At 40.9% G+C, this 23859-nt stretch overlaps 1 protein-coding gene across 1 annotated transcript in view; it reads left to right on the top strand.

Annotated features, from left to right (window-relative positions):
* NR3C2 (nuclear receptor subfamily 3 group C member 2) overlaps positions 1 to 23859 on the top strand; it is a 189390-nt gene that overhangs the window by 132515 nt on the left and 33016 nt on the right. The window contains 1 exon segment of the mRNA XM_032110383.1: positions 6304 to 6420. Coding sequence (XP_031966274.1) covers positions 6304 to 6420 — 117 coding nt within the window.

Genomic DNA, 23859 nt, shown 5'->3' with positions numbered 1-23859 from the left:
GTTTATTAGTTTACCGTGGTCAGATTGGACTGGTTTAAACAGCGCTGAGGAAGTTAATTATCCAGTGTCTCAGGTGGGTCTAGCAATGAGTAACTAGTCCTGGAGAGAGGGACTGGAACTGTGGTGGGGGGATAGGTCCTGCCGGAGCATGTGGATGGATGGCTGGCTGGGAGGGACTGCCCTAATCTCTTTCCCAGGTTGTTCGAACCAGTTCAAGAGCAGTAAAACAAGGTTATGTAATTGACATGTGATGTAGCCTAAAATAGTGACTGCAAACATAGGCTGCTGTTGCTGGGCAGTTGTCAACTGCTTAAAAAAAAAAACAGAAAACAAACAACAACCCAAAACAAAAAAAAAGCTCCCTCAACTGTGTAACAAATGGACATCTGAAATGAAAATGCAGTTCTCATTTCCATTTACTAGCAGGCTTTTTTTTTGTTATTGCAAGAAGCAGGGGTGTTGTGAAAACTGAAATTTGAAAAGAGATTCATCTTACTTATCGTGCTGATCTATTTGAGAGTACCTGCCTGCTGCAGATGGTGAAATGAAAACCTCAGGTAAATGCAGCTTGTCCCTTGATAGCATGATACGACTTCTGTCAAACAGGAAATCCTTTTCTGAATGTGCAAAATCATTGTGGCAAGCCTTGGCAGTAATTTTATTTGTATACTGGCCATCAAAAGGTAGAAATAGTTCATTTTCAGTAATTGAAGGAGCTTATATGGATACAGAGACAAAATCTGCAAGGGTTACGGAGCTGGTTGAAAGGAACGCGTCACATAGCTCAGTGAGCACGAATGAGAGGTTGGGATGGGCATATTTTGTGATTCCTTGCTGCAGGAGGCAAAGCCCTTCATTGGGGCTGTACCAGAAAGTAGAAAAACCTGGTGTTAAGTTCTGTTTGCTGACCAGATATTCCTGAGGTGAAAGACTTCTCTTAGAAAATCCTGATGATTTTCTGCAGCATGTTTGCTTTGTCTTTAGCAGGGAAAGTCTTAGCTCAGGTTGGAGGGGATGCACGGGCTGGGCTTGTGCAGTCTGACAGGCTGGTGGGTAAAGGGAAGGGACAGTGTTAAGAAATAAATGTTATTTATTCCATAAGGCTTTTATATGTATCACTGCTGCTACAGAGATGATCTTCCCAGTTGGGAAATGTTACAGAAACTAAGCACTTATTCCAGCCCAGAAGCTGCAAAAGGGATCCTAGCTCTTAAGTGCAGATCTGCGAGACAGGGCTGGAGGTGGCTCCCAGCTCCTCTCTCCTCAAACCCTGGAAGAAGGCTTGGCTTTCTGGCAGCCTGCAGGGAGAAGACAACTTTGCCTGCAATTTTCTGAGTCAAAGTATTAATTCTCATTGTGGAGGAAGAAGGAAAATTGGGACACTATATGCATTTTGATGTGCCTCAGTGAGACGCTATTTTAAAAGCAGAGTTTTTTCAAACTACTTCTGCTTCATTTGGTCCTCAGCTGCTGCTCCTGTTTTCTCACTTTGCTGTCCCTTTGTGAGGCTTCCTCAGTCCTGGGACCCAAGGCACTTCCCCGTTTCAGACATTGGACCCGAAGTGGATTTTGGACTTTTTCTTTGCCTTTCTCAGTGATGTTGCAGTGAGTTTGTGGATCTAGAAGAGGAATAAAGAGAGCTGCCTGCCCAGGTAAAAGCAGGAAAGGACACGTGGAAGGCAGTGGTGCCTCAGGAGAGGAGCCGCTTGTTAGTGACACACAAGCGAGCGTGAGTCAACAACCTAATGCCATTGCTGAAAGCCAGCTCTGGCCCAGGATTGCATTAGCAGGGCTGCTGTGTGTGCAAGATGCAGGAAATAACCATTTTATTTGCCTTAGTGATGGTGAAACTCAGCAAGAAAAATGTGCCCTGTTTTAGGAAAGAGGCTGGAGGAGAATAGGAGGAATTGACAACAGATTTAGGAAACGTGACCTACAAGGAAAGATTGAGAGAACTGGATTTGTTTAGCCCAGCAAAGAGATGGGGAACATAAATCTTTTGATAGGCAGGAGATTGTTGTAAGAAGGTGATGATCTGTTACTCTGTGTCTATGGGATAGTATGAGTATCTCTTCCAGTTGCAAAATATTCCCACTTGGGTGAAATGCAAAGGGAAAAATACGACTTCAGGAGTGGCTAATCACTAGCCTACACAGGGCTTGTAGGGAAGATGCAGAATACCTTTCCTCAGAAGATTTTAATACAAATAGAAAGAAAACTAAAAACCTACCTGAACCGTTAAGCTATCGTGCTTGTTAAGTCTTATCATGCTTCCATGAGTGGGCTTGAATTAAACGGTCTTTGGATCCTCTTCCAGCATTACGCTTTTCTCCTTACAAAATTTAACTTTTGATCATAGTAGTTGCTATTTTAACAAGAGAGCAAAAATGTAGAATACTTGTTAATGACTTGCAGTTCCTGACTTAGACTTTTAAAAACTGAGGGGGGGGGGGGGGGGGGGGGGGGGGGGGGGGGGGGGGGGGGGGGGGGGGGGGGGGGGGGGGGGGGGGGTTAGGAAGGAAGATAAAACATGTGAAATTTCTGTAATTTTCTAATTTTGCCCTAGACAGGAACAGAAATATCTACATCTTATTCCTTTTGTAGCCTTACCTGTAGGGAAGTATGGCAGCCCTTGGAGTGCAGCAGTGCTCTGCACGCATACATAAGTTCACCTTAGCAAGTCAATTTTGGGGACTGGTGGCTCAATGTAGTAGTGGAGTTTTAAAATGGGGGAAGGCACAATTTCTGCTGTAGCCTCATTTTGGCAGTAATTTGTAGGCCAAATAAGAGCAGCTTTTTCTCCTCCCCTCCTTTACTGCTGAATTTTGCTTATTCAGGAAATCTCAGTAAGAGGGAAGACTGAATTTCATGAATACTTCCTTTTTGTTTTCTTTTGCAAGCCTGAAAAAGCAGGGAATTATAGAGTTCTTGGAGGTGAGAGAATTGGCAACATTCAAATATTTTTGTGTGTACATTTGGTTGCGTCACTCTGTGGTGTGTAGTGGCACAATAACCTGGAAAATGCAAACTTCTGTATTCCTCTAGCTCTACTGCTAAGAGAAAAGATCTCACTTTCTTCTTACTATGTAACTGTGTGGTACCTGTGCATTATTTATTTTGAACAGGAAAATTTTCCTCACATCTTTTGCATCTTTGTATTTCAGATGGAACAGGAATTAGCTGGTGTAAGTGCACTTAATGATGGCATAAGTAAAAATTACTTTTATCTTAATGCATTTAGCACATGGGAGATGAGAATTCAATATCTGCTCTGCCACTTTCCAGCCCACTTGTGGGTGATTGAACGGGATAAAAAGAACAACTGGATTAAGCTAAACACAAACTGCACAAGGCAGATCGATACATCTCTTGAAAGAGTCGGAGATCTCACACCACATAAACATCAGCCTCTCTTCAGGATGGCCTCCACCACCTCATTGAGGTCCTGAAGAGCCCTGGAGGTCTCGAGAGCACTGCATCAATTTCAGATATGTAGGGTTTTGGTTTGATTCTGAAGTTGAGGGGCCTTAGTGAGGCACAAATGGGACATAGTGATTTATTATGGGAGTCTGCTTTGCTAACTTACTTTACAAAATTGGTTTTATTTCAAATGTACCATATTTGATTGCATGGAAGACTGAAGCCATTTTTTTTTCATTATAAATGTTAACTGAAAACCTGTTCATTATTATTTTATAGCTGTACTCTACATAGAGGGTTTGTTGGAATGTTGATCTGTTCTGTTTTTTTTAAGGGTTTTCAAGTTATTTCCATTAATGTAAGCTTTATGATGGCTGTGGTTTTTAAGGATTTTTTAGAAATTAAAAAAATTTACAAGATGATGTTTGCTGTTTGGAAAGACCTTTGCTGTGCTCACTAGAAATGGATTTTATTACTGTTCTTACTAGTTATAGATTTTGTACCATGCATTAGTACTCAGAGGTGCATATTTCCAAAATTGATGAACCTTTACTAAGTTATGTTTGCTGAAAGTATTTGATCTAGAGTAGATAGGTCAGAAAGGAATAATTGCAGACTATGTAGAGCATTTGAAAGGTGATTTATGGAATATTCTGCTGTTGTGGAATATTTCTTAGGAAGTCACATTGTGATTGCAGTGTTGGAATCAAACATTTCCACAACATTTAGAAATGCAACCCAGGTAATTATCGTGAAGTGCATAAATGGTAACCTGTTTATTAAACCCATTAGATTTTTAAAGCAGTAGTGAAAAATGTTGACTTAACAGGTATACATTTTTTTAGCACAAACTGCTTTCAGGGTAGTTCTGCAGTGGGGTTCATTTTGCAGTATTGGAGCTGACTTGTCTTATTAATAGCCTGCACCCGCCTTTGGAAGCCTAAAAATGGTATTGCAGTAGTCTGATGTACAAAGGACATTGTATGAGTACTGAGCAAGTGTACCTGCATTCCTGGCAGAAAATAACCATTTTTCCCTTCTCCCCACAAAAAAAAAGGATGGTATGGCAGTATTTGTAAGGACATATAAACCACCTTTATGCTGTATTTCATAATTTTAAATGCTTTTGTTTTCTCCTCTTAAGTTACTTTCATGCCTGTCTGCATGATGGTTTTTTAGGGGAGGTGCTCAAGTCAGTTCAGAGCAAAACAAAAAAAAAAAAAGAGGAATTAAGTTGACTCTTCTCTTTCCTGTCTGTTTTTGTGTAGATCACATCACAAAATAAACATTGTGTGATATCCAGGTTTTCATTTTGTGATTAGCTGAGAACTTTATCTTTTTCTTGTTTAGCAGGCCTACTTAAGGGCCAGCTGATAGATCGTGATGCTGTCACTATATTGTACAACTTGATTTTATGCCTGATGTAACTTACTCATGAATTATTTTGCTGAAGTGTTGTTCTTTTCCACCTGTGTCATAGTGCTAGGTAAAGTCCCTTAATGAAACCCTTATTTGCCCATCTGCTTGTTCTTTAAACATCTAAAGCATTATTTAAATGATGATACCTTTGTGATACTACAGTAACACTTCACTCACTCAAATAAGATCAGTTTTCTTTGTGTGAGATGCTCAGTGAAGAGATTCAAGAAACATCCCAAGTTTCAGTTCACTCTCTAGATAACATTGTAAGGCTGAAAGGAAGGCAGGTGCCGAGGTAGAAAATGATTTAGCTGAAGTTTTAAGGCAAATTCCTGAAAGAGCCTAAAGCAGGAGCCAGGTCTCCTGTGTCCCATGAATATTCTCTTTATCTTTCCCTAGGAAGCATATGAGTATTGTGGAAAATAGCTTGGCAGACATATTTTGTGCCTCTTGTCCTACAGCAGCTCTGTCCCCTTACGGAGCTGTGTGTTCATTCCATCTCCCTGCGTGTCGGCCTCTGCCCGTTCCAGTGCAGCTCTGCTCCTGAGTTCTTCCCGGGCTTCCCCTCCTCTCCCATGGCTGCTGCTTCCTTTGGTCGTTGGCACCAACCTTATTTGCACATCTCTTGGGTTTCTGCACATTTGTTCTGGCCACCCCAGATCCCTGTGTGCCACCTCTGGATCAAGGCAGCTAAAATAATCTTCTACTCTCGCTTCTGCTGTCACACCACACCAACCCCTCACGGCTTCCTTTATTCTTCCACATCAAATTCAAGCACCAGGCTTTGGAAAGGCCACGTGGTAGTGCCCTTGCCTGAGAAACTGCATCTGTTTGCTCCACCTCCTTTCCTGCCATGGAGCAAAATGCCTTTTGAGTCTCCAAGTTCTCAAATGCCAGTCTGTTTCCCTGGTTGCCGTCCATTTCCCTTCTGCATTAAAGACCTGCTGTCTCTTCAGGAGTGCTTCTGTGGGGCTTTACAGAAATGAAATAATACAGTTGTGACTTAAGCCTGGTTGAACTGGTTGAAGAGAGTGGAGTATATTGGGAAAGTTAACCTCTGCTGTGCATTTCTGCTTTGTATCCTGAACTTCTTGAGCATGAAAATGTACCCCAACTTAGATCTGTCAGACTGCTCTGCGATAGCACACCTAAGAAGGTCTGAAGAAGCTCAAACCAACTGTTTGTTTTCTACTAGAAGAAAAATTCCAGTCCTGTTTAGGAAAAAATCGTAATGAGATCTCTCTTGAGAGTGACACCAAAACTCCTTCCCAAATTAAAAAGAAGAGATGCTCATAATAAAGGCCCATGACAACTCACCAAGATCATTTGGAAAGGCTAAAGAATGGAATTTGAAATGGCTTCATTAATAAGAGTCTCAAAATGCGTGCAGAACAGCAGAGAAGAACAAATTGGAATTATGTAAATACATCCTCTAATAATGCATTTTATTTTTGGTTCATTCAGGCCAGCACAATTATCTGTGTGCGGGAAGGAACGACTGTATAATTGATAAGATTCGGAGAAAGAACTGCCCAGCCTGTCGATTACAGAAATGTCTGCAAGCTGGAATGAATTTAGGAGGTAAGCAGAATATTAATAGCTTGGTCTCTTAATTTGATTAGGTGAAAACATTGGAAACGTGCAGCCTTTTTATAGTTCTGGCAGCTGCATAATCTCAAAAGTTTTAAGGTGGGATTATCCTGAAGAAGTGCTTAATAGCCAATAAACTCTATTGTCATTCTAAATCGGGATTTGGAGATACGTATTTTATGGCACAGAAAAAAGAAAAGTGGGTGTTTTATGATGACAGTAATTTTAGTAGAATACCATAAGCTAAAAGTGTTAAGGTTTCAAGTATTGCATGGGGTATTTTTTTGTGATGAGCGTTCTCTTGAATACTGAAAAACATGTTACACCATCATGAAAGCAAATTCTCACATAGTGAGACCTCTCAACTTCTTTGGTGCTTATTCAGCATTTTTATTGCTTAATTTCTGTGACTGTAAGGATGTGCAATAATTTTGATTATGTTACTGCATTGTTCATATACCAACAACAACAAAATTCTATTAATTCTCAAAAGCATACTGAAATCAGTATGATAACAAAATTTATAATAGTTTCTTTTCTGTTGTTTTAATTCTTCTCTGGTAATATCTACATGTTTCTGGCTGTGCTTCAGTGGGTGTCCTGTCTCAAGTCATCATCTGACCAAATGCTTTTACAAATGCCTTTTTCCCACCATTTCTGTGTTTATTATGTTGTCTGTGAACAGGGGTTTGGATGCTGCTGCAGGTGCTTCCCCTGCTGTACAGAGTTACCCTTCCCTTGAAGTGTTTTCACTGTACAGAAAACTACAACATGGTCACGTTAATTCCTCGCTATCCCAGAATTCACCTTTTGTCCTCCTGGGCCTATTCTCTTGGCAGCTGAGTTTAGTTCTACAGATTTAGCTGCTCATCTTTAATAGGTTATATGCAAAATCCTGGTTCCTGCCTGCTGCCTTTTTCTACCTCCCAGACTTCTTTTTCTGTCTTGTCTCCTGGCAGAAATACTCAAACAAGCCACACCTTACTTTTTCAGAGAGAGTAGCCCTGTTGGGCTCTCTTTCAACCCCTTTCCCAAATCAGGGATACTGCCTTTCACCCCAGGCCCCTTATTTCCTTTTCCCAAGAGAAAACAGGGCCAGATTGTGGCATGCTGGGGAGGTGACAGCTTTCCCTTGGTTTTGATCTGTGCTGTTCAACTTAGCAAGGGAAACAGAATGCCTTTGTTTGATGAAACAGGAGCTCCATGGTCGCAGCTCCTTAATCCCAAAAAACTAGTGCTGAAAATTGTTGTAGAGCAGGAAGGTCAGCTCCCTGGAGTGCTGGGAATGTTGCTGCATCCTACTGGCAGCTGGTGTGGGGCATCCTCCCTGGACATGCCCTGTGCTGTGCTAGTGGAGCTCCAGCAAAACCCAGGGCTTGAGAACCTTAGGAAACAGCAGCATGGGACACTTCATCTGCAATGAGTTCATCCCTGTGATGTCCAGGAGGGTTTCAAAGAACGTGTTCACATGATGTTCTCTGCAGAAAAGCAAGGCAGGAGGGAAACTTTGCTAGAGGGAGTTGTTTTCTTTTTTCGCTTTTTTTTTTTTTTTTTTTTTTAAATATTGGCTGGAATGCTGTAAATGAGGAATGCATTGAAAAATCTTCCCCTTTGTTGGAGCTTGTTAGACTGCTGGAAATCATAATTAGTGATCTGTGTTTATTGCAGCTTTGGGCCCCTCATTGTAAGGAAGACATTGAGGTGGTGGAGCGAGTCCAGAGAAGGGTGGTGAAGCTGGTGAAAGGTCTGGAGCACAAGTATGATGAAGAATGGCTTAAGGAGCTGGGGTTGTTTAGCTACTTGGAAAAGGAGGCTCAGGGGAGGCCTTATCACTCTCTACAACTCCCCGAAAGGATGCTGTAGCAAGCTGGTGGTCAGTCAGCTTCTTCTCCCACAGGACAAGTTACAGGATGAAAGAAAATGTCCTTAGGTTGTGCCAGGGGAGGTTTAGACTGGATTTTAGGAGAAATGTCTTTGCTGAAAAGTTGGTCAGACACTGGAATGGGCTGGCCAGGGTGGAATCACCATCCCTGGAAGTGCTCAAGAAACATGCAGATGTGGCTCTTGAGAACAAGGCTTAGTGGTGCACTTGGCAGTGCTGGGTTAGCAGTTGGACTCTTTGTTCTTAGAGGCCTTTTCCAACTTTAATGATTCTGTGATTCTGTGACCTGGAAGGCCAAGTCTGCCTCTGGAGTGTACAGCTGGCATGCAGTTGAGCTTTGCAGTTTAGCTGTTTCAGTGATTTTCATCACAGAGAGAAACCTCAGGTGAAATTCCCACTCCTGATTTGATCTCTTTATGCCATGTAAAGAAACTAAAATGTCATAAAGGAGGTCTTTCCATCACTGCCATGAATGAGATGGACGGGGAACAGTTCTGGATTTCCATGCACTGCAGTGCCTTCTGCTCGGCTGAGGAGGGAAAGGGCAGGTTGGAGGGAGAGGGGAGGGCTGCCAGAGAGAGGTAAAGCATCTGCAGCCCAGAGGCAGCATTACTGTGCAGAGAGCCCCAAGGGCTCCCAGATCATGCTGATGGACCTTCCAGCCTTTGAGCCAGCCCAGCTCTGGCAGGAATTGCTGGGATCCTGAAGAATTTTCTCTGCTTTAAGCCATGTTTCCAGTGGTGAGCTCTGCATTGGGCATCTACAGAGGAGCGACACAGCATCTCAGTTTTGGAAGCTTCTGTGTGCTGTTGCAGGGCATTTCTGATATGGTGGTGATCATCGCAAAAAGTGGAGGTGGAAATGGCAAGAAGAGATATTAATTCATATTTGAAAACTGTGATTTTTTTGTAAAATGCCAAGGTTTGGTACTAAATAACATTTTTTTCATATTTAGCTTGAAGAGAATGAGTATGGTCTTATTATGAAGGTACATTGTGGATTGTAGTTTCATGTGGTCAGCCTGGTTTTGACAAGCATATACATTACTCCAGTAAAAATGGGCTTTTACCTGTTTCTAGCTTGGACTTACAGGCAAAATGGGCAGGTATTTTATTAGGCAGTGTGATCAGTAAGGAGCTGGAGAAAACTTAATTTTTAAATGCAATTTAATTTAAAGTCCTCTCTGCAGCATAGTACTCTCTGTAGCTGTGTCACACTGCACTGCGCTCTTGGTGCAGTAGGGCTGAGCTGAGCTCCCACCCTCCAAAGAAAAGCAAATGTAAACACAAATCCCAGACTGTATCAGAGGTGCTGATGTGCTTGGTGCATGGAAATAGAGCGAGATGATATGCAAAAGGTCTTTAGCATAGCTCAGGGCTGAAATGTCTGCAAGCTGCTGAAACCATGGGCATTTATTTTCCACTTGTACATAACTATGATGTTTTATCCCCTCATTTAAAGAAAAAAACAAAACACCAAACTTCCAGTTGGTCTAGAAGAAATGTTGTGTTAGGGAACAAGGTCCTGCCTCCCATGGGCTGGAAAAGAACTTGACTCTCCTTTGCCACCCTCCCCATATATAGATGGGAGTGAAGGACCCCAGGCTGCGCCCATCCAGCTCCTCCCACTTACTGAAATAGGGGGGCTGTGAAGCAAATTTTGTAATGTGGCAGTTTGAGATTGTCTTCATGCTCTTTCTGAAGATACTAATCTCTATAATGGAAAGCTGGAAATCAGAAATAGCGTTCCATGTTTCCGGCAGCTCATTTTTGAACAATCTCCGATTAATCTACTGATCTTTTTTCTTAGGATTTTTTTTTTTTCTCTTTTGGTAATATTCTTCCTCAATATTTTTTAAATAGTAAAATAGTGCTTTTGTACTCTGTCAGTCTTTCAAGTTTGTTTTGATGGCATATCTTCTACTTCCTAGCATGCTAAATTTTTTTTCTAAATTAAAAAAAAAAAAAAAATATTATTTTGACTGGTGGCAGCATGCCATGATTAGGCACCTTGTAAGAAAATATGTGTAATTCAGTGATACAAAATACACCTTTTCATGAATGCTCAGCCAAAATAATTTGGCAGTTTTATTGTTTACCTCCTTGTTTTGTTTGTTGAAAACTTGGAGGCTTTTCCAAGCTCTTACATTCTTTAATAATCTTTAGAAAATTATTCATCAAGTCAGCAAATAATTTACCTAATTACGTTATTTTCTCGATTTTTTGTTTTGATTTTATAAGAAGCATCTGCAACCTGTAATTTCTGCAAAGCTGAAGTTGCCAAGTATCACATTAAATCATCCTTCTCATTGCTAGAAGGTATGTGTGTGCTCTGCAGACAGCTATATCCCCTTTGGCAAGTAGGACTCCAAAACTTTTTTGGGAATCATATTTTGTTTGTTGTTTTGTTATCTTTTTTTTTTTTAACTCCAGTGACATATGCTAGGCTTAATTGTTGGAAGAGATTCAGAGTGAGCAACTGCACTATGAAGGTATGCTGGCCCATTTTTGGTTTATGCTCTTTTCAAGATTCTGTAATTAATTTTCAGTTAATTACAGACCAGAATGACTTCACGGATTTGGGAAGTTTCTTCCGGCATACGCAGTGATTGGATTTGGCGAGGCTCTCACTTTCGCACGAGACGTTTTCGTTTGGCTCCCACCTCGTGCTGCTGTGCCTCAGTTGTGTCTGTCGCCGTGATGGCACTGGGGGGTGTCACAGTGAGACCCCCAGTCCCACACTGGTGCTTGGCATGGTGCCTTATGCCACCACCAGCTGCATCCCGTAAGGCAGCAGCCCCTGCGATGTGTCCTGCATTGCCACCAGGGTGGCACAGAGCCTCCTGGTGTCACTCCTGTGTGCTGAAGCCTGGACAATGGGAATGTTTTATACGGTGTCACTTGAGGGGGCTGCCACCCCCTTTCCTTGGCAGGTTGGTCCTCACCCCTCTGATGTGACCTAGTGACCAGGCATCCCTCCCCGTTCTGGATGATCAGAGAAGGTCCCTCTTCTGCCATGGGATGTGCCATATGTGCGGAGGGGACAAAAAAGTGTGTAAAGATCAGTACCATGCAGGGCTGGAATCCTTCCCTGCCTCAGCTCCCCTATGAAACACTGCCAAGACTTCCCGGCACTGGTCTCCCACAGCAGTGAGGAGCAGCTTGCTCAAGGACCCTTTGGATCTGGAAGGGACATAAGATAGATTTCATCTTGCAAATTACACAGTTCATCATTCTGTCTGCAGTGGCTGCCTGTGAAATCCGAGTCTTGGGTCCGCATACATTTACATATGTAAGACACTTTGTGCACAAGATGCTGGGTGTGATTTGTAGGCTTCACTGGCAGATACCCTTATTTTTTCATACAGTGAAATATTTTAATAATCTGAAAAATAGGTTAATTAAGATAACCAGTAATAAGATATAGTACTTCACCTTTATGCCCGGCTTTCTATTTTCTGTTTAATAACTCATACTAGTAGGGTTTTAAATTGCAGTATTATTTTCAGTTACTGGAGCGTATGTGGTTTATATTATCATTGCTCATATCTTCTTGAGAAAAAAAGGAAGAGAAAAAATCTGAAAACTTGGGGAAAATGTAAGTACAGCAAAAGTGTATGCTCTTAGTTCCAAAATTTTCTACTAACCAAGATTTCATAAATTTTAAAGGAAAATAAACCCCTTTGTGTAAGACATAAGCAATTTGAGGTATACATATGGTTAAATTTTATTTTTCATTTAAACTTTAACTGCAAAGTATTTTGAAATGACATTAACTTTAATGCATTTTTATTTGTGTTTATTCTGTAGCATTTTCTTCTGAGGGAATCTAGTCAATGACTTTTTGACTTGAACATTCAGCTGGGTTTTTGTTAGTTGTTTCAACAGACTTTTATAAACATCAGCAGGTTGGAAAAGACCTTTAAGTAATAAATAATAATATTTAAGTAATAAGTAAGAAATAATAATTAAGTAATTAACAAATAATAATTAAGTAATAGCTAGTTTGCCTGTTGCTTATAAACCTGCTGTTGAAGATGTTTTAGGAACCAATTTGTTCAGCAATTAACTTTTTCTGCTTTTGTGTCCATCTTACTCCATGTGTACTGCTCTTGCCCTGCTCTCGGTGTGACCCTCTAACTTTCCAACTTGAATCATCCTCATGAATTGAATGTTTAGATTGGATGTCAGGAAAAGTTTCTCCACCAAAAGGGCTGTCAAGCGTTGGAACAGACTGCCCAGGAAGGGGGTGGAATCACCATCCTTGGAAGGATGTTTTCCTTCAGAAAACATGTAGATCTGGTGCCTAGAGATATGGTTTAGTGGTGGACGTGGCAGTGTTGGATTAATGGTTGGACTCAATGATCTTAAAGGTCTTTTCCAACCTAAACGACCCCGTGATTCTTGAATATTGTAGATAACTATGAGAACTATGAGTCATATGCTACAACTATTAATAAATTATTTGTGAATGATGGTTAAAAAGGCAGAATTTTGAAAAGGACTGGTAATGCCAGAGTAATCTCTTAGGCATTGATTAAAAGCAATATTGAAAGTGCGTCCTTGTACTTGGAATTTTGCTGATGGTCTTATTCCATGTGTGAAGGCAGCTGGAGAAGATGCACTGCAGCGGTCCAAGAGCCCACAGCTCACGTGCAGCAAGCAGTCCCTGATCAAGCTCCTAATCAGGTTCATGCTTTGTTTTTTCACATTTTCCTGGTTCCAGCTCTCCTTTCTGCAAGTGCCCAGCTGCCAGCAACACCTCTCTTTCCTCCAGAAACAGCCTTTCAGGCTTTTGGCATGGGGCTGCTGAACTCCAGACTTCCCTGTTCTATCTGCTGGACTCTTTATTGTACCATTCCAGGTGCAGCACCCTTGGTTGCCAGCCTTGCAAAGGAGCTGCATCTCTCCTGGGATCCTGCTGGGAGTTTGTGTCCCAGCCTGCCTTGTGTCCTGCAGTGGTGCTGTGTGTGTAGGCCCTGGGGGTGTTGTCTCCTTTTGGCTGTACAGCACTCCCTGAGCAGGCTCAGAGGCTGCTCTTTCCCCAGAGGTTTGTGTTCCATACATGGTGTGTTGCTTTGGTTCAAAACACAAGATGGGTGATCACAGTTTTCTGAGGGGAAGATTTTCAGCATTTCTGAAAGTTGTTACATGCAGCTCTTGGTGATGTTTTGTTTTTTCCTGAATCACCAAATTATCACTTCCACAGTGATATTATTATTACAGCTTCCTTCCACAGTGCTGTTAAGTCCATATCCTTTTTACTCTTCCTCACAGTAAAAGCGTAGTCTTTGGTGTGAAACCCTGCCTGTGTCTCCTGTTCCTCTTTTTCCAGAGCTTCTGGTTGTCACCAGAACCCTTTTGAAACCTACCCCTGTGGTCTGTGATGATGTGTTTCCATTACTCACTTCCCCATTACTGAGAGAAGCTGTAGGAGCAGGAGGAACTTGTCCTTTTGGCTTTCACTGAGCTGTTACTTCAGAGAGTTTTCACCTGAACAATAGGGCATGAAGATTTAACTTGCCACGCTTGCAACAACCTTGGCCAAAGTAGGGTGGGCTCACAATGCTGAATTGTGGGGGGTTTTTTTCAATTTTATTTTCTGTTTTTTTCTGCCCATCCATTCCCAAGTGCAGGGCTTTCCGTTTTCAGTACCTGTGTTTTACTAAAGTAAGTGTGGGGTGTGGCAAGCACACCTGGCTCAAAAAGCAGCCCTTGGAGTTCGATGTTAGTAGAAAGAACATTTTTCAGCAGGTTATGTAGGGAATGTTGAGCACATTTAAGCCTTAGAAATACACAGCAGCAAGAAGCTGGTGTTTAACAAAGAGGGAGGCAAGGGGAAGGCACTGGATGGGGTGTTTCTGAGCCACCCAGTACACATCTTCCTGCACACTGGGGCTGTGATTTGTGTGCTTTGTGGTTCTCTGCCATCAGCTTTCCCAGATCATACATATGAGTAATGTTAGAGATTTGCCATTACCCCCGAAAAACAGTTGATATTGCATATAGACTGTTTTCACTAATGTTAAGGGTGATTTATTGAAGCAGGAGATTAACAGGGTTATACTCTTTTTTCTTTTTTTAATGACTAATTATGAACTAGGTGGTGAAAAATATGGCCAAGATGACCGCAGAAGATAAACAGCCAGCTTGTATTTCACAGGTAGTGTTGCTGTTCCCAGAAGTGGGGTAGATAATTTCTAGAAGACCAGCAGCATTCAGTGTATTCGGAGTAAGGTCATTTGAGAGAAAACTGAGTTGATAAAATCTGGGGTTATGGAAGTCATACAGATGAGTAGACAAAGGATTTCAAAATGTTTGTTCCTTGGGGAAAGAAATCAAGTGGGAATGTGGTAATAACATATCCAGAAATACCACAGAGGGAAGGGCAGTACTTACTAAGCTTAGTTCTAGCAAGAACAAAAATGAAATGCTCTTTAGCATGGAGTGGAAGTCTGAGCACTCAAGGTACAGAATGAGAGGTGCTGTGGTGCAGTTTGGTTTTAAAGGATTCTGGAAAGCTTGTTGAGAACCTCTGTCTCCAATGTAAATACGAAGTTTTATACATGGTAAGTGTCTGTCAGGGTTTTATTGTGTTGTGATCAGATGAAGGGCACATCATGTAACAGACATGGAACACTGGGTATTAACCCAAATAAAAGCAAGAGAGAAGATGAGGAATGCTTGCAGAAGGCTGGATGGGAATGGGTGTCTTGGGAGGGACATTGTTGCTTGGCATAAGGCAGAAACCAGTGACCATAGCCAAGAGTATTCAGTCTGGTACAGTCAAAATCTGTTCTCCAAAGTTTCCTTAATTTCCTTTTTCATCAAATTATTACCAGTGCTCGCAGTTCAAGCTCCTGGTGTTCCATTCCTACAGGCGTCTTGGAGTTGTAGGTGATCTCCACATTTGTTGTTGACATTTTACTGCTTGTCTTTATTTGATGTCAAATAGAATAATCAAAACCACTGATGCATTTAGTAGACAACTCTTAGCTCAAAAATTATTGAATTTGCCATACGCTTGAAGAATGAATAAATAATCAGTAAAAAATGAGTTTTGGGAGCATCTGAAAAGGACTGATTAAGATTGGCTTTCATCAACATTATAATTTACTTTTGTAAGCTTTTTTTTTAAGACTTTGTTTATTGGATGATTTAAATATTTAGTAAATACATTTCTTTTGAAATTAATGAATAAGTGCAAGAGAGAGTTTTATATACCAAAAATATTAGATGTGAGATTGTGTTATGTCATTTTGGGATTTAATATTAAATATATGTGGGGGAAAATTTTCATACTTTAGCCATTTCTCATTAAAAAGCTTTATCAAAACCAGCTTGATTTGATTTTAACAGGAAACCACTAATTGGCATTTGGTGAAAGTTGTTCCCACACAGGGAGGAGTACCCCTATGAAACTGTTATTTTTCATTTAATTATCACTTTGAGGATTGCTGAGAAACAAGCAAATGTGTTAGACATTTTCCCTGACAACCTAAATATTCCTGTAAAATGCACTTTGGATCTCAGCTTTCTTTTGTCACTTTTGTCCGCTGTCTCTTCATGAATGCTTAGCCTGAAAACTCAACTTTAAAAAGGGATAAATTCCCTCTGTCTCTTACCCAAAAACTCCCCAATGCCTTTCCTCCTTAATTGCTGTGCTCATCACTGTCCCACATGCTCGACAGGTGGGTAACCTGAGCTTCACAATTGAGTCAGACCTCAAACTACGCAAGATTTGATCTGGGCTTTCACCTGAAGTTTTCTGAGACAACTGCTGTGTGCAAGCACTGGTGTGAGGTGCCACCTCCCTGCAGCTGTTTGCATTTCACTGCTCAGCATCTCGAGCCATAATTGTAATCAGAAGAAAATGTGGAGTTTTCATTAAAATATTACAAGATATCTCATTAAGTGGGCATGTAATTACTCAAAATAGTATTCTTCCTGAGTGGTTTCTTGTTATGCTGAAAGGACATCTGAAGTAAGGTCGTGTTGAGGGTCTAGTAGCAATTGTAAAGATTACATGTACAACAAAGTAGAGAGTAAATATGTAAATCTACAGATTTGGATCAGAACTCAAAAGCATCTTGAGCTGTAGTGTCAGAAACCAACATGATGGCGCTTTTGGTACAGACTGGGATGTTGAGAAGTGCAAGTTGAGGCGTGAAGAAATGGGATACCTGAGAGCAGCTGCTGAGGGGCTGCAGGGAAGAAAGGAGTGCAGTTGTGTGATGACTGTAAGTTAAAGTTAGAGTCAGCGAGGTGAAATTGTTGCAAAAACAGGCAAGTCTTATGTGATGCCAAGGAATCACTCTGTTTCTTGTCAGAGCTGGCAAGTGTGGGCCTGATGATTGTTGTCTGGTTTCAGCACTTCTGGGCAGGGTGGCGGGGATGGGGCAGCCTTGCAAAATTGTCCCGTATGTTCCTGTGCCAGTTGGTGGGATTGCAGTACTTGTGGTACCTTTGTGAAGGACATGTCTCTCATCTCTTCTGGGACTTGTCCAGCATGAACATATCTACTGTGCCCCTTGATAACCTATTCTGTTTTTCCATATCAGATCTTTACATTTAGAAAGGTTCCTTTAAGATCTAAACTGAGTCCTCCTTCCTGAAATTTCATGTCATGTGCCTGAAGAAAGGTGTATACAGATTAGAGGCTGTCTAAGGAAGAACGAGGATAAGAAGACGTGTAGGAAAACAAAAACAAAGAGTCGTAGAAACTCATTTCATGTTAGTGTAGAAGAGAGAGACATATTTAGGAGGTCACAATACCAGTCTTTCAATTCAAAAAGTGGTGTAAAAGAGGACAGGAATGATTAGTTGCTCTTTTTGGCCACTGGGGGAACGGTGAAGAGAAATCAACTTTACTGCAGAAAAAAATGATGCAACATTGGAGATGTTGGGAGAACACTGAGTGGTTAGATGTTGGAGGAAGATGTGGGATATTGTGGAATTCCCTTTATTGGAGATTAATAACATACTGAGTTGGGCAAAGTACAGTAGATCCTGCTTGAGGCGATAGGATAAACTACTTTAGATATATTGTTTCTGTGCTTTACAGGCCTGTGCTCGAGCAGCATTGCACTGCATCATATATTAGAGTCTTCTCCAAACAAAGCAAAATGCAAACACTTCTGAGGTTGTTCTATAAGTAACCAAATTAATATTTACCTAGTTGCTGTCTGTTTTATTAGGCGTTTAAATCCAACTAGAATAAAGAACCGAAATACGTCTAGGTGAACATAATGAAAATTGTACACAATTACTATTAAAATGTACATCAGAAACTCTTTCTTCCATCTGTGCTGTACCTCCCTTTTTAGTATCCAAATGTAAACCAAGAATAAGAATTGCACTTATGGATGGTCCTGGCTCTTTGCAGGGTCTGACCAAAGGCAAATAAAATGTGACACTTCCATAGATCAGACTTCATGCACATTTACTCCTTGTCTTTAAGCTGTCCAATGCTGTCAGATTAAAGTGTTATTTATTAATTAGTAAGCAGTATGCCAAACTATGTCATTGTTTCAGTTATGCCTTCCATTTCATTCTACTGAATTCAATCATTGGATTTGAGGGTATTGTCCGATAAAACTTCCTTCTGCCAGTGCAGGATAAGAAATTAGGAAATTTTCATCGCTTTGTTAATTAGACTACTGATTCCTCAGGCTCAACAGCAAGTGATAGCATTTTCTATCACCTTCTCTCCTGGGTCACAGCTGTCAGAAACAGATTTTAAAATTTATTTTGCCATGTGAAGCCAGGACCTTTGTTTTCTTCCTCACCAGCTGCAGTCTTCCTTTCTTTGCATATTTAGACAGACTACTGGGTCTCTTCAGCATATCCCAAATGCCACTGCAGAAATCACCCTTGAAAGGCTTCTGCTTTGCAAGAGTCAAGTCCTCTTAGAAGTGTGTCTTACATGATAAAGTAATTTTGTGCTCTGCTTTTAAGTCCCTGTGCAAGTTGTTCCTGCTTCAGTAGATGCTTTTCATTTGCTTCCTCCCCTTGGTCTATCCAGTTAAAGCAGTGACTCATCTGCTTGCACATGTGCCTGCCAGATTTGTATCTGATCCTTCCTCTCACACATGGCACAACAGGAGTTGGACTTGTGGATCCTTGTGGGCCCCTTCCAGCTCAGGATATTCTATGATTCTAACACTTGGGGTCACATTTAGAGGTTCTTCCTCTTGTGTAGCTACCTGAAAATCAGTGGTTTGCTTCCCAAAGTGGGTAATAGGTTTTATGGAAGCTTTAGGGTCCTATCTTGGTTGGTCCGTCTGTGTTTCTTGAAGGAAAGAAGTGTGCCTGAGTGCACTTTTTAGGTAAAATGGGATGATGCTGTAAGATCTGGTTTGCATTACTGCTTTCCACTTTATTCCATGCATTTCCAGGCATATGTGTGTGTGTGTGTATATATGAAGTCTGTATTATTGTCTAGAAATTTCTCAGCAAAATCTCATTCCCATTGTGCTAGACAACTAAGTGAAAAAACGTCTGTACCAAGATAGCTCAAAATTTTCATGTCAAGATACAACAGATTTGGGGGAAGGGAAAACACGATTTGTGGTAGCAGTAAAATAGCTAATGAGAACAGATGTCAGCTCTGTTCTGTAAGTGAGGCAAAGTCACCAGGCAAACATGATGAAAAGATTCAGAGGAGAGGAAAGTGGCATTTTGATGGGGCATTTATCTGTACAAAGGTGGAGGCGCTGGGTGAGGGCTCAGAGAAGAGTCTACCCGAAGGCTGTCAGAGCTGCCTCGAGAGGAGAATTGCCACCTTTGGTAACTGTGGTGCAGCAAGGTCCTGGAGGTTGTTTTTGGAGAGCAGAGGCAGGGAGCAGTGGCAGGGTGTGCAGGGAAACCCTCAAGCATTTGGCATTGGGGGAAAGGGAGAAAGCTGGCAGCTTTGGAGGTTGGGAAGGGAGGTGGTGGTTGTAGCCCAGGTGCAGAGCTCGGGCACTGGAGTATGGATCTGAATGGAGGAGCCCAAGTGTTTGAAATGCAGGTGCTCACTGGCGTGGGTACAGAGCCAGCACGGTTAGAGGTGGTCACAGTGGGTTTGTTTTGCAGCATATTGTCTACCCTCAGGCTGCCTAGATCACTAGTGGTACAGTACACACTTAGGAATAATCCCAAATTATACCTCATTTGAAGTGCATATAGTGATCCTCCCCTCCCGCCTTTGTCCTTTATGTTTTGCGTATTTACTCCAATTGCTGCTTTCTCTTCTTCTTTAGATCTTTTTTAAACTTCCACCACTTTCTGTTTCCTCTGCTGTGTCCATTCTGGTTTCCCCTCTCCCTCCACTAATGTTCTCTGCTTTATACTAGAGGTAGCATAGGTTCTTATAATGTGCTTTTGATATCCCCTATGGATTGAAATATGCATACAATATAATAAAGATCTGTAGGGTCAGGATCAGTTTGGTCATTGCTCTGGCAGAGCTTTATATATGTGATTAAATAAAGATCTTAGACATGTAAATCGTGTCTTTAGGTATACAAACAATAAATGTTTTTCTGATGGACATCAAGGCAAGCTTTGAATATCATCTTTAAAAAAAAAAATTATATTCCAGGGGATTGTCATTGCAAGTCTTGTAATTCACCCTACGTAGAACTATAGCTAATTTTCTAAACTTCAGATTTAGCGTACTTTTTTGCTTTCAGAGTACTGGAAGCAAGCATGAATCTGCAGAGCATTTTACATTGTTCATTTGCTAATTTGAACACTAGTACAATTCTATAAACAAGATACTACTCTATTAGAAATCTGCTGAATTAAATAATAATATTTATGGGGGTTCATCTACTATTAAAAACATTTTGTTCTTTGACACTTCTGGATCCCATTTTTTAAGAGTAATACAATGAAAATTACTAATTTTGAGCCCATGAAAAATGGTGATTGGGTGCGTGGAGTCCATAACTTAATCTATTCTGTGCATATTCCCTGGGCACAAAGGGAGTATATTATATGTATAATCTACATGTATTATCTCCCTCTAGACCCAACTTTTATAGCATGTGTAAGTTTACTATTTTAAAAAAGAGAGTATGGTAGTTGACCTATCTTACAGCTACCCTAAACCCTCAAACTTTACCATTAAGAATGAGGAATGGCATAGATTTGTAGCTGATGCTTGTGTTAATTCGTATTCCAAAACCAGTTTACAATAGGGCCAGATAAGTGTCCTGTTATTGGCCCTAGAGTAGCATTCTCTGTTGCAGATGACTAGAAACCTATTCAGCATTTTACAGATGGCACAAAAACTCTGGGATGGCAGGATCCCTGTTTCAGCTTGGGGCCAGGAGACTTCCATGTGAAAGGTCGATTCTAAGGAACCACCTGACCAACTGACTTGTGGCTTCTTTGTTCCTCTGTTATACTGTGCTTTACTGTTATAGCTACAGAGAATGGCTGCTGGAAGCGCCTTTTGAAAATCCAAGTTTGTGACTTGTCAAATGCTTCACCTTATTTTTATTTTTTTTTTTTTTTTTGATAATTGGAACATAAAGACCACCTAAAATACTCAACAAAAGTCATGACAGATATTTGAGATTTTAACCTCGGGGTATATCTGTGGTGTCTTTCTCTATTGTTTGTTTTTCATCACCTATTACTGTGTCTAAGGTGATATAAAAATAGGAGAATTATAATATGATATTCTGGCTGCAGTCACACTGAACAGGAGGGACAGGAAGTCCTGCAGGCACTGCTGCACAGCCATGTGGATGAAACTCTTGTCCTAACCCCAGACAGGCTTCAGACTTCAGCTTTGTCACTTGAAATGCTCCATGCTTCATCCATCCCTTGGTCTGAGCGGAGAGCCAGGGATTTTGTGAGCATTTCCAGGGAGTAATCCTGATGAGCATGGCTTTTACTCTCCCATTCAGAGGTGGCTTAGTCAGTTTGTAGTTGGTATTGGAGTGAGAGAGCTTTTAAAGAGCAGCTTGGAGTATGTACTGCTCAGAGTTTGTATTTAATCTTTACTTGTTGGTTTCTGTGGGAGTTACCAAACCAGTTGAGCTACAGCACTGGCATGAAGCCAAATGAAAAATACAGTTTTCTTCACTGTAAACATGACTGTCAAGCAGTAATGTTTTTCTCAGTTTCATTTTAAAAGCATTATCATGGAAGAAAATGAAACTAAAACACATTTTTATGCCAGTTTTATACATGGAAAAATCTCATTTTTTTTTTCTTTTAATAAAAAACTCTTGGATAAGAGAGCATACAAATTTAAGTATGTGATCCAATTATCTGTGTTGCAGGATACTTGATGGAGTTGGTAAACCAACACTTTTTTTTATTCTGATGTAGTTATGGTGCGAATGCATTTTTTTGCCTCTGCAAACATAAAAGATGTGTAGAGTTCTTTATTTTTAGTCCTGTTTCGGTAACAGAAAAAAAAAATAGTGCCTGATAAATTTAATGAATAATAGCAGCAGACACTAATCTCTATCCACTCCTTCAGGCTTATTTTTAAACTCTGTTTTCAGTGTCCAGTGGCTCTGTTAACTCCTCATCAGACATTCAGCTGAGCTTGCTCATCGTTGCTTTGCTTTTGGGATTTATTTTGTTGAAAAATATCTGTAAGTCCAGCTTTGCCTTTCTAAGATTAAATGCAAACTATATTTGGTGTTCACAGTGGATTTCACCAGGACACCCTCATGTAGGTGCAGTTGCACCAAATGGGGAACAACTGCATTTTCACTTACTTTTGAGGATTGGGAACTTACCAGGGTTGTCTGCTTTGCTGTAACTCCCTCTGTTTTATTTTGAAGAGTAAGGAAAGTGCTTGTTTAACAAAATGATCAGCTGCTGCTTTGTAAAATGGATTTTTGGGTACTGGTGTTGAAAATGACATCTTGAAGAATGGGTGTCGTATCCATGTAACTTGATGTGCCGGACGATAAAAAAATTCTTCATTGTTTGAATGAGTTTTTTTAAGAATTTCATAATAGAAAAGTAAGAGATAGGACTTGAACAGACTTTTAGAAAGATCTTCTCACAATTCCTGTGTCTTGAAAACAGAATAAGCTTGCCGTGAAAACCTTTGCTGACAGATACTTGTCTCGCCTCTTCCTTACACCTTCAAATGGGACAGCTATTCCTATGTAACCTGTGCTAATGCTTTTGATAATTAGGAAGTTTTTAAGTAGATGTGGTTAGCTGAACAAAAGAACTTCAAACTTTGTTAGGAGCAGTACATTTGTATTTGCGTATTCAATCCTTTTATTTAAAAATTCAACTTGCCTCACTTGGTCTGTATGTCTGCAGGCATGGAGAAAATAAGGAATTCTCGAAAGCAGACATACGTCCTGTAGGTGAATCAATGACATTAATTTCCTTCACCTTATTTCCTCCAGCTCTCATAAGGAAAAGTGATAAAAGTTAAACAAAGATCTCTGAAGTTCTCTGTAGGTTACCTGAGGGTTGTTGGTGCTGAGATCCACCAGAAAGATCCTTCGTGGTGTGATGGAATGTTTAGAAACTGATGCTGGGATTTTGGACTCCCTGTTTCATGCAGGACATGCTGCTGTAGCAGTGAATTTTACTCATCTTTTGAACACCATAGTGAAGGAGCATCTCTTTGGGCACCTTCAATATCTTGTGCATGAGTAGTAACATCACTGTTTTCTGTAGCAGTGCCTCATGTTTACCCTAATAAATAATTTTTTCCATTGAACCATCGCCTCTGAGTTCAAGGTACTGTCCTGGCAAGGAAGTGTTGAAAACAACAGGCTGTTGTTGCACTTGGGTGTGCGTTGTCCTGGACCCTGGGTGTCTGTATCCTGCCTCGGTCATTCCCAGCCTCTGGCTCTGGGCAGGCAGCTGCAATGTCAAGGAAACAGTGAAACATTAATGGCTGCTGTCACCAGAAATGGTCTGAGGGCACCAGCAGCAGCTCTGCTGTTGAGGGGGGGTTTCTTAAAATGTTGGTTTGTAGAAGAGTAACGAGGCGGTTCTGTGGGTCTCTTTGAGGAGTGTTCTGCACTGCAAATAAGAGGAGCAGGAACAAGTTCATAGAGCAAGCTTTGAAAGCTTCCCAGGAGACAGTGACATGGCATGCTGAGCTGGAGTGGAAGTGAACATTTTGGAGAAGAGGAGGGATGAGGTGGAGGTTATCCAGAAAGGATCCTGGAACTGCAGAAAAGGGGTTATATTTAAGGATAGATAGGGGAGGGGAATTGATGACGGGGAAAAAACTTGAGGTAAAATTGGGAAAGGATATGGACTAGGAAGGGACTATTTGCAATAGTATTCCAATTGGGAGTGGGATAGGCTTGTATTACTGATGACAGTAAAAGGAATGTTGTAGTAATCAAGAGACAGGAAGGTAAAAGTTCAGACAAGGGTTTAAGCTGTGTCCAGATAGATAAGAAAGACTATATTTGAGAGAAGTTATTTTGAAAGAGCTGCAAACATTTATATGTAGTTCATTATTCATTGACTTCAAAGATTTTGGTGGTGGTGGTGTTACGTTTCCCTATTGCAAAAAGGCTGGTGATGGGCTTTTGGTTTGGTTCTTTGTGTGTG

The sequence above is a fragment of the Corvus moneduloides genome, chromosome 5 (assembly GCF_009650955.1).
Source record: "Corvus moneduloides isolate bCorMon1 chromosome 5, bCorMon1.pri, whole genome shotgun sequence".
In the NCBI taxonomy this organism is placed as follows: Eukaryota; Metazoa; Chordata; class Aves; order Passeriformes; family Corvidae; genus Corvus; species Corvus moneduloides.
Note: the sequence above shows the minus strand (reverse complement) of the source record. Positions and strands in the feature narration are given on the sequence as shown.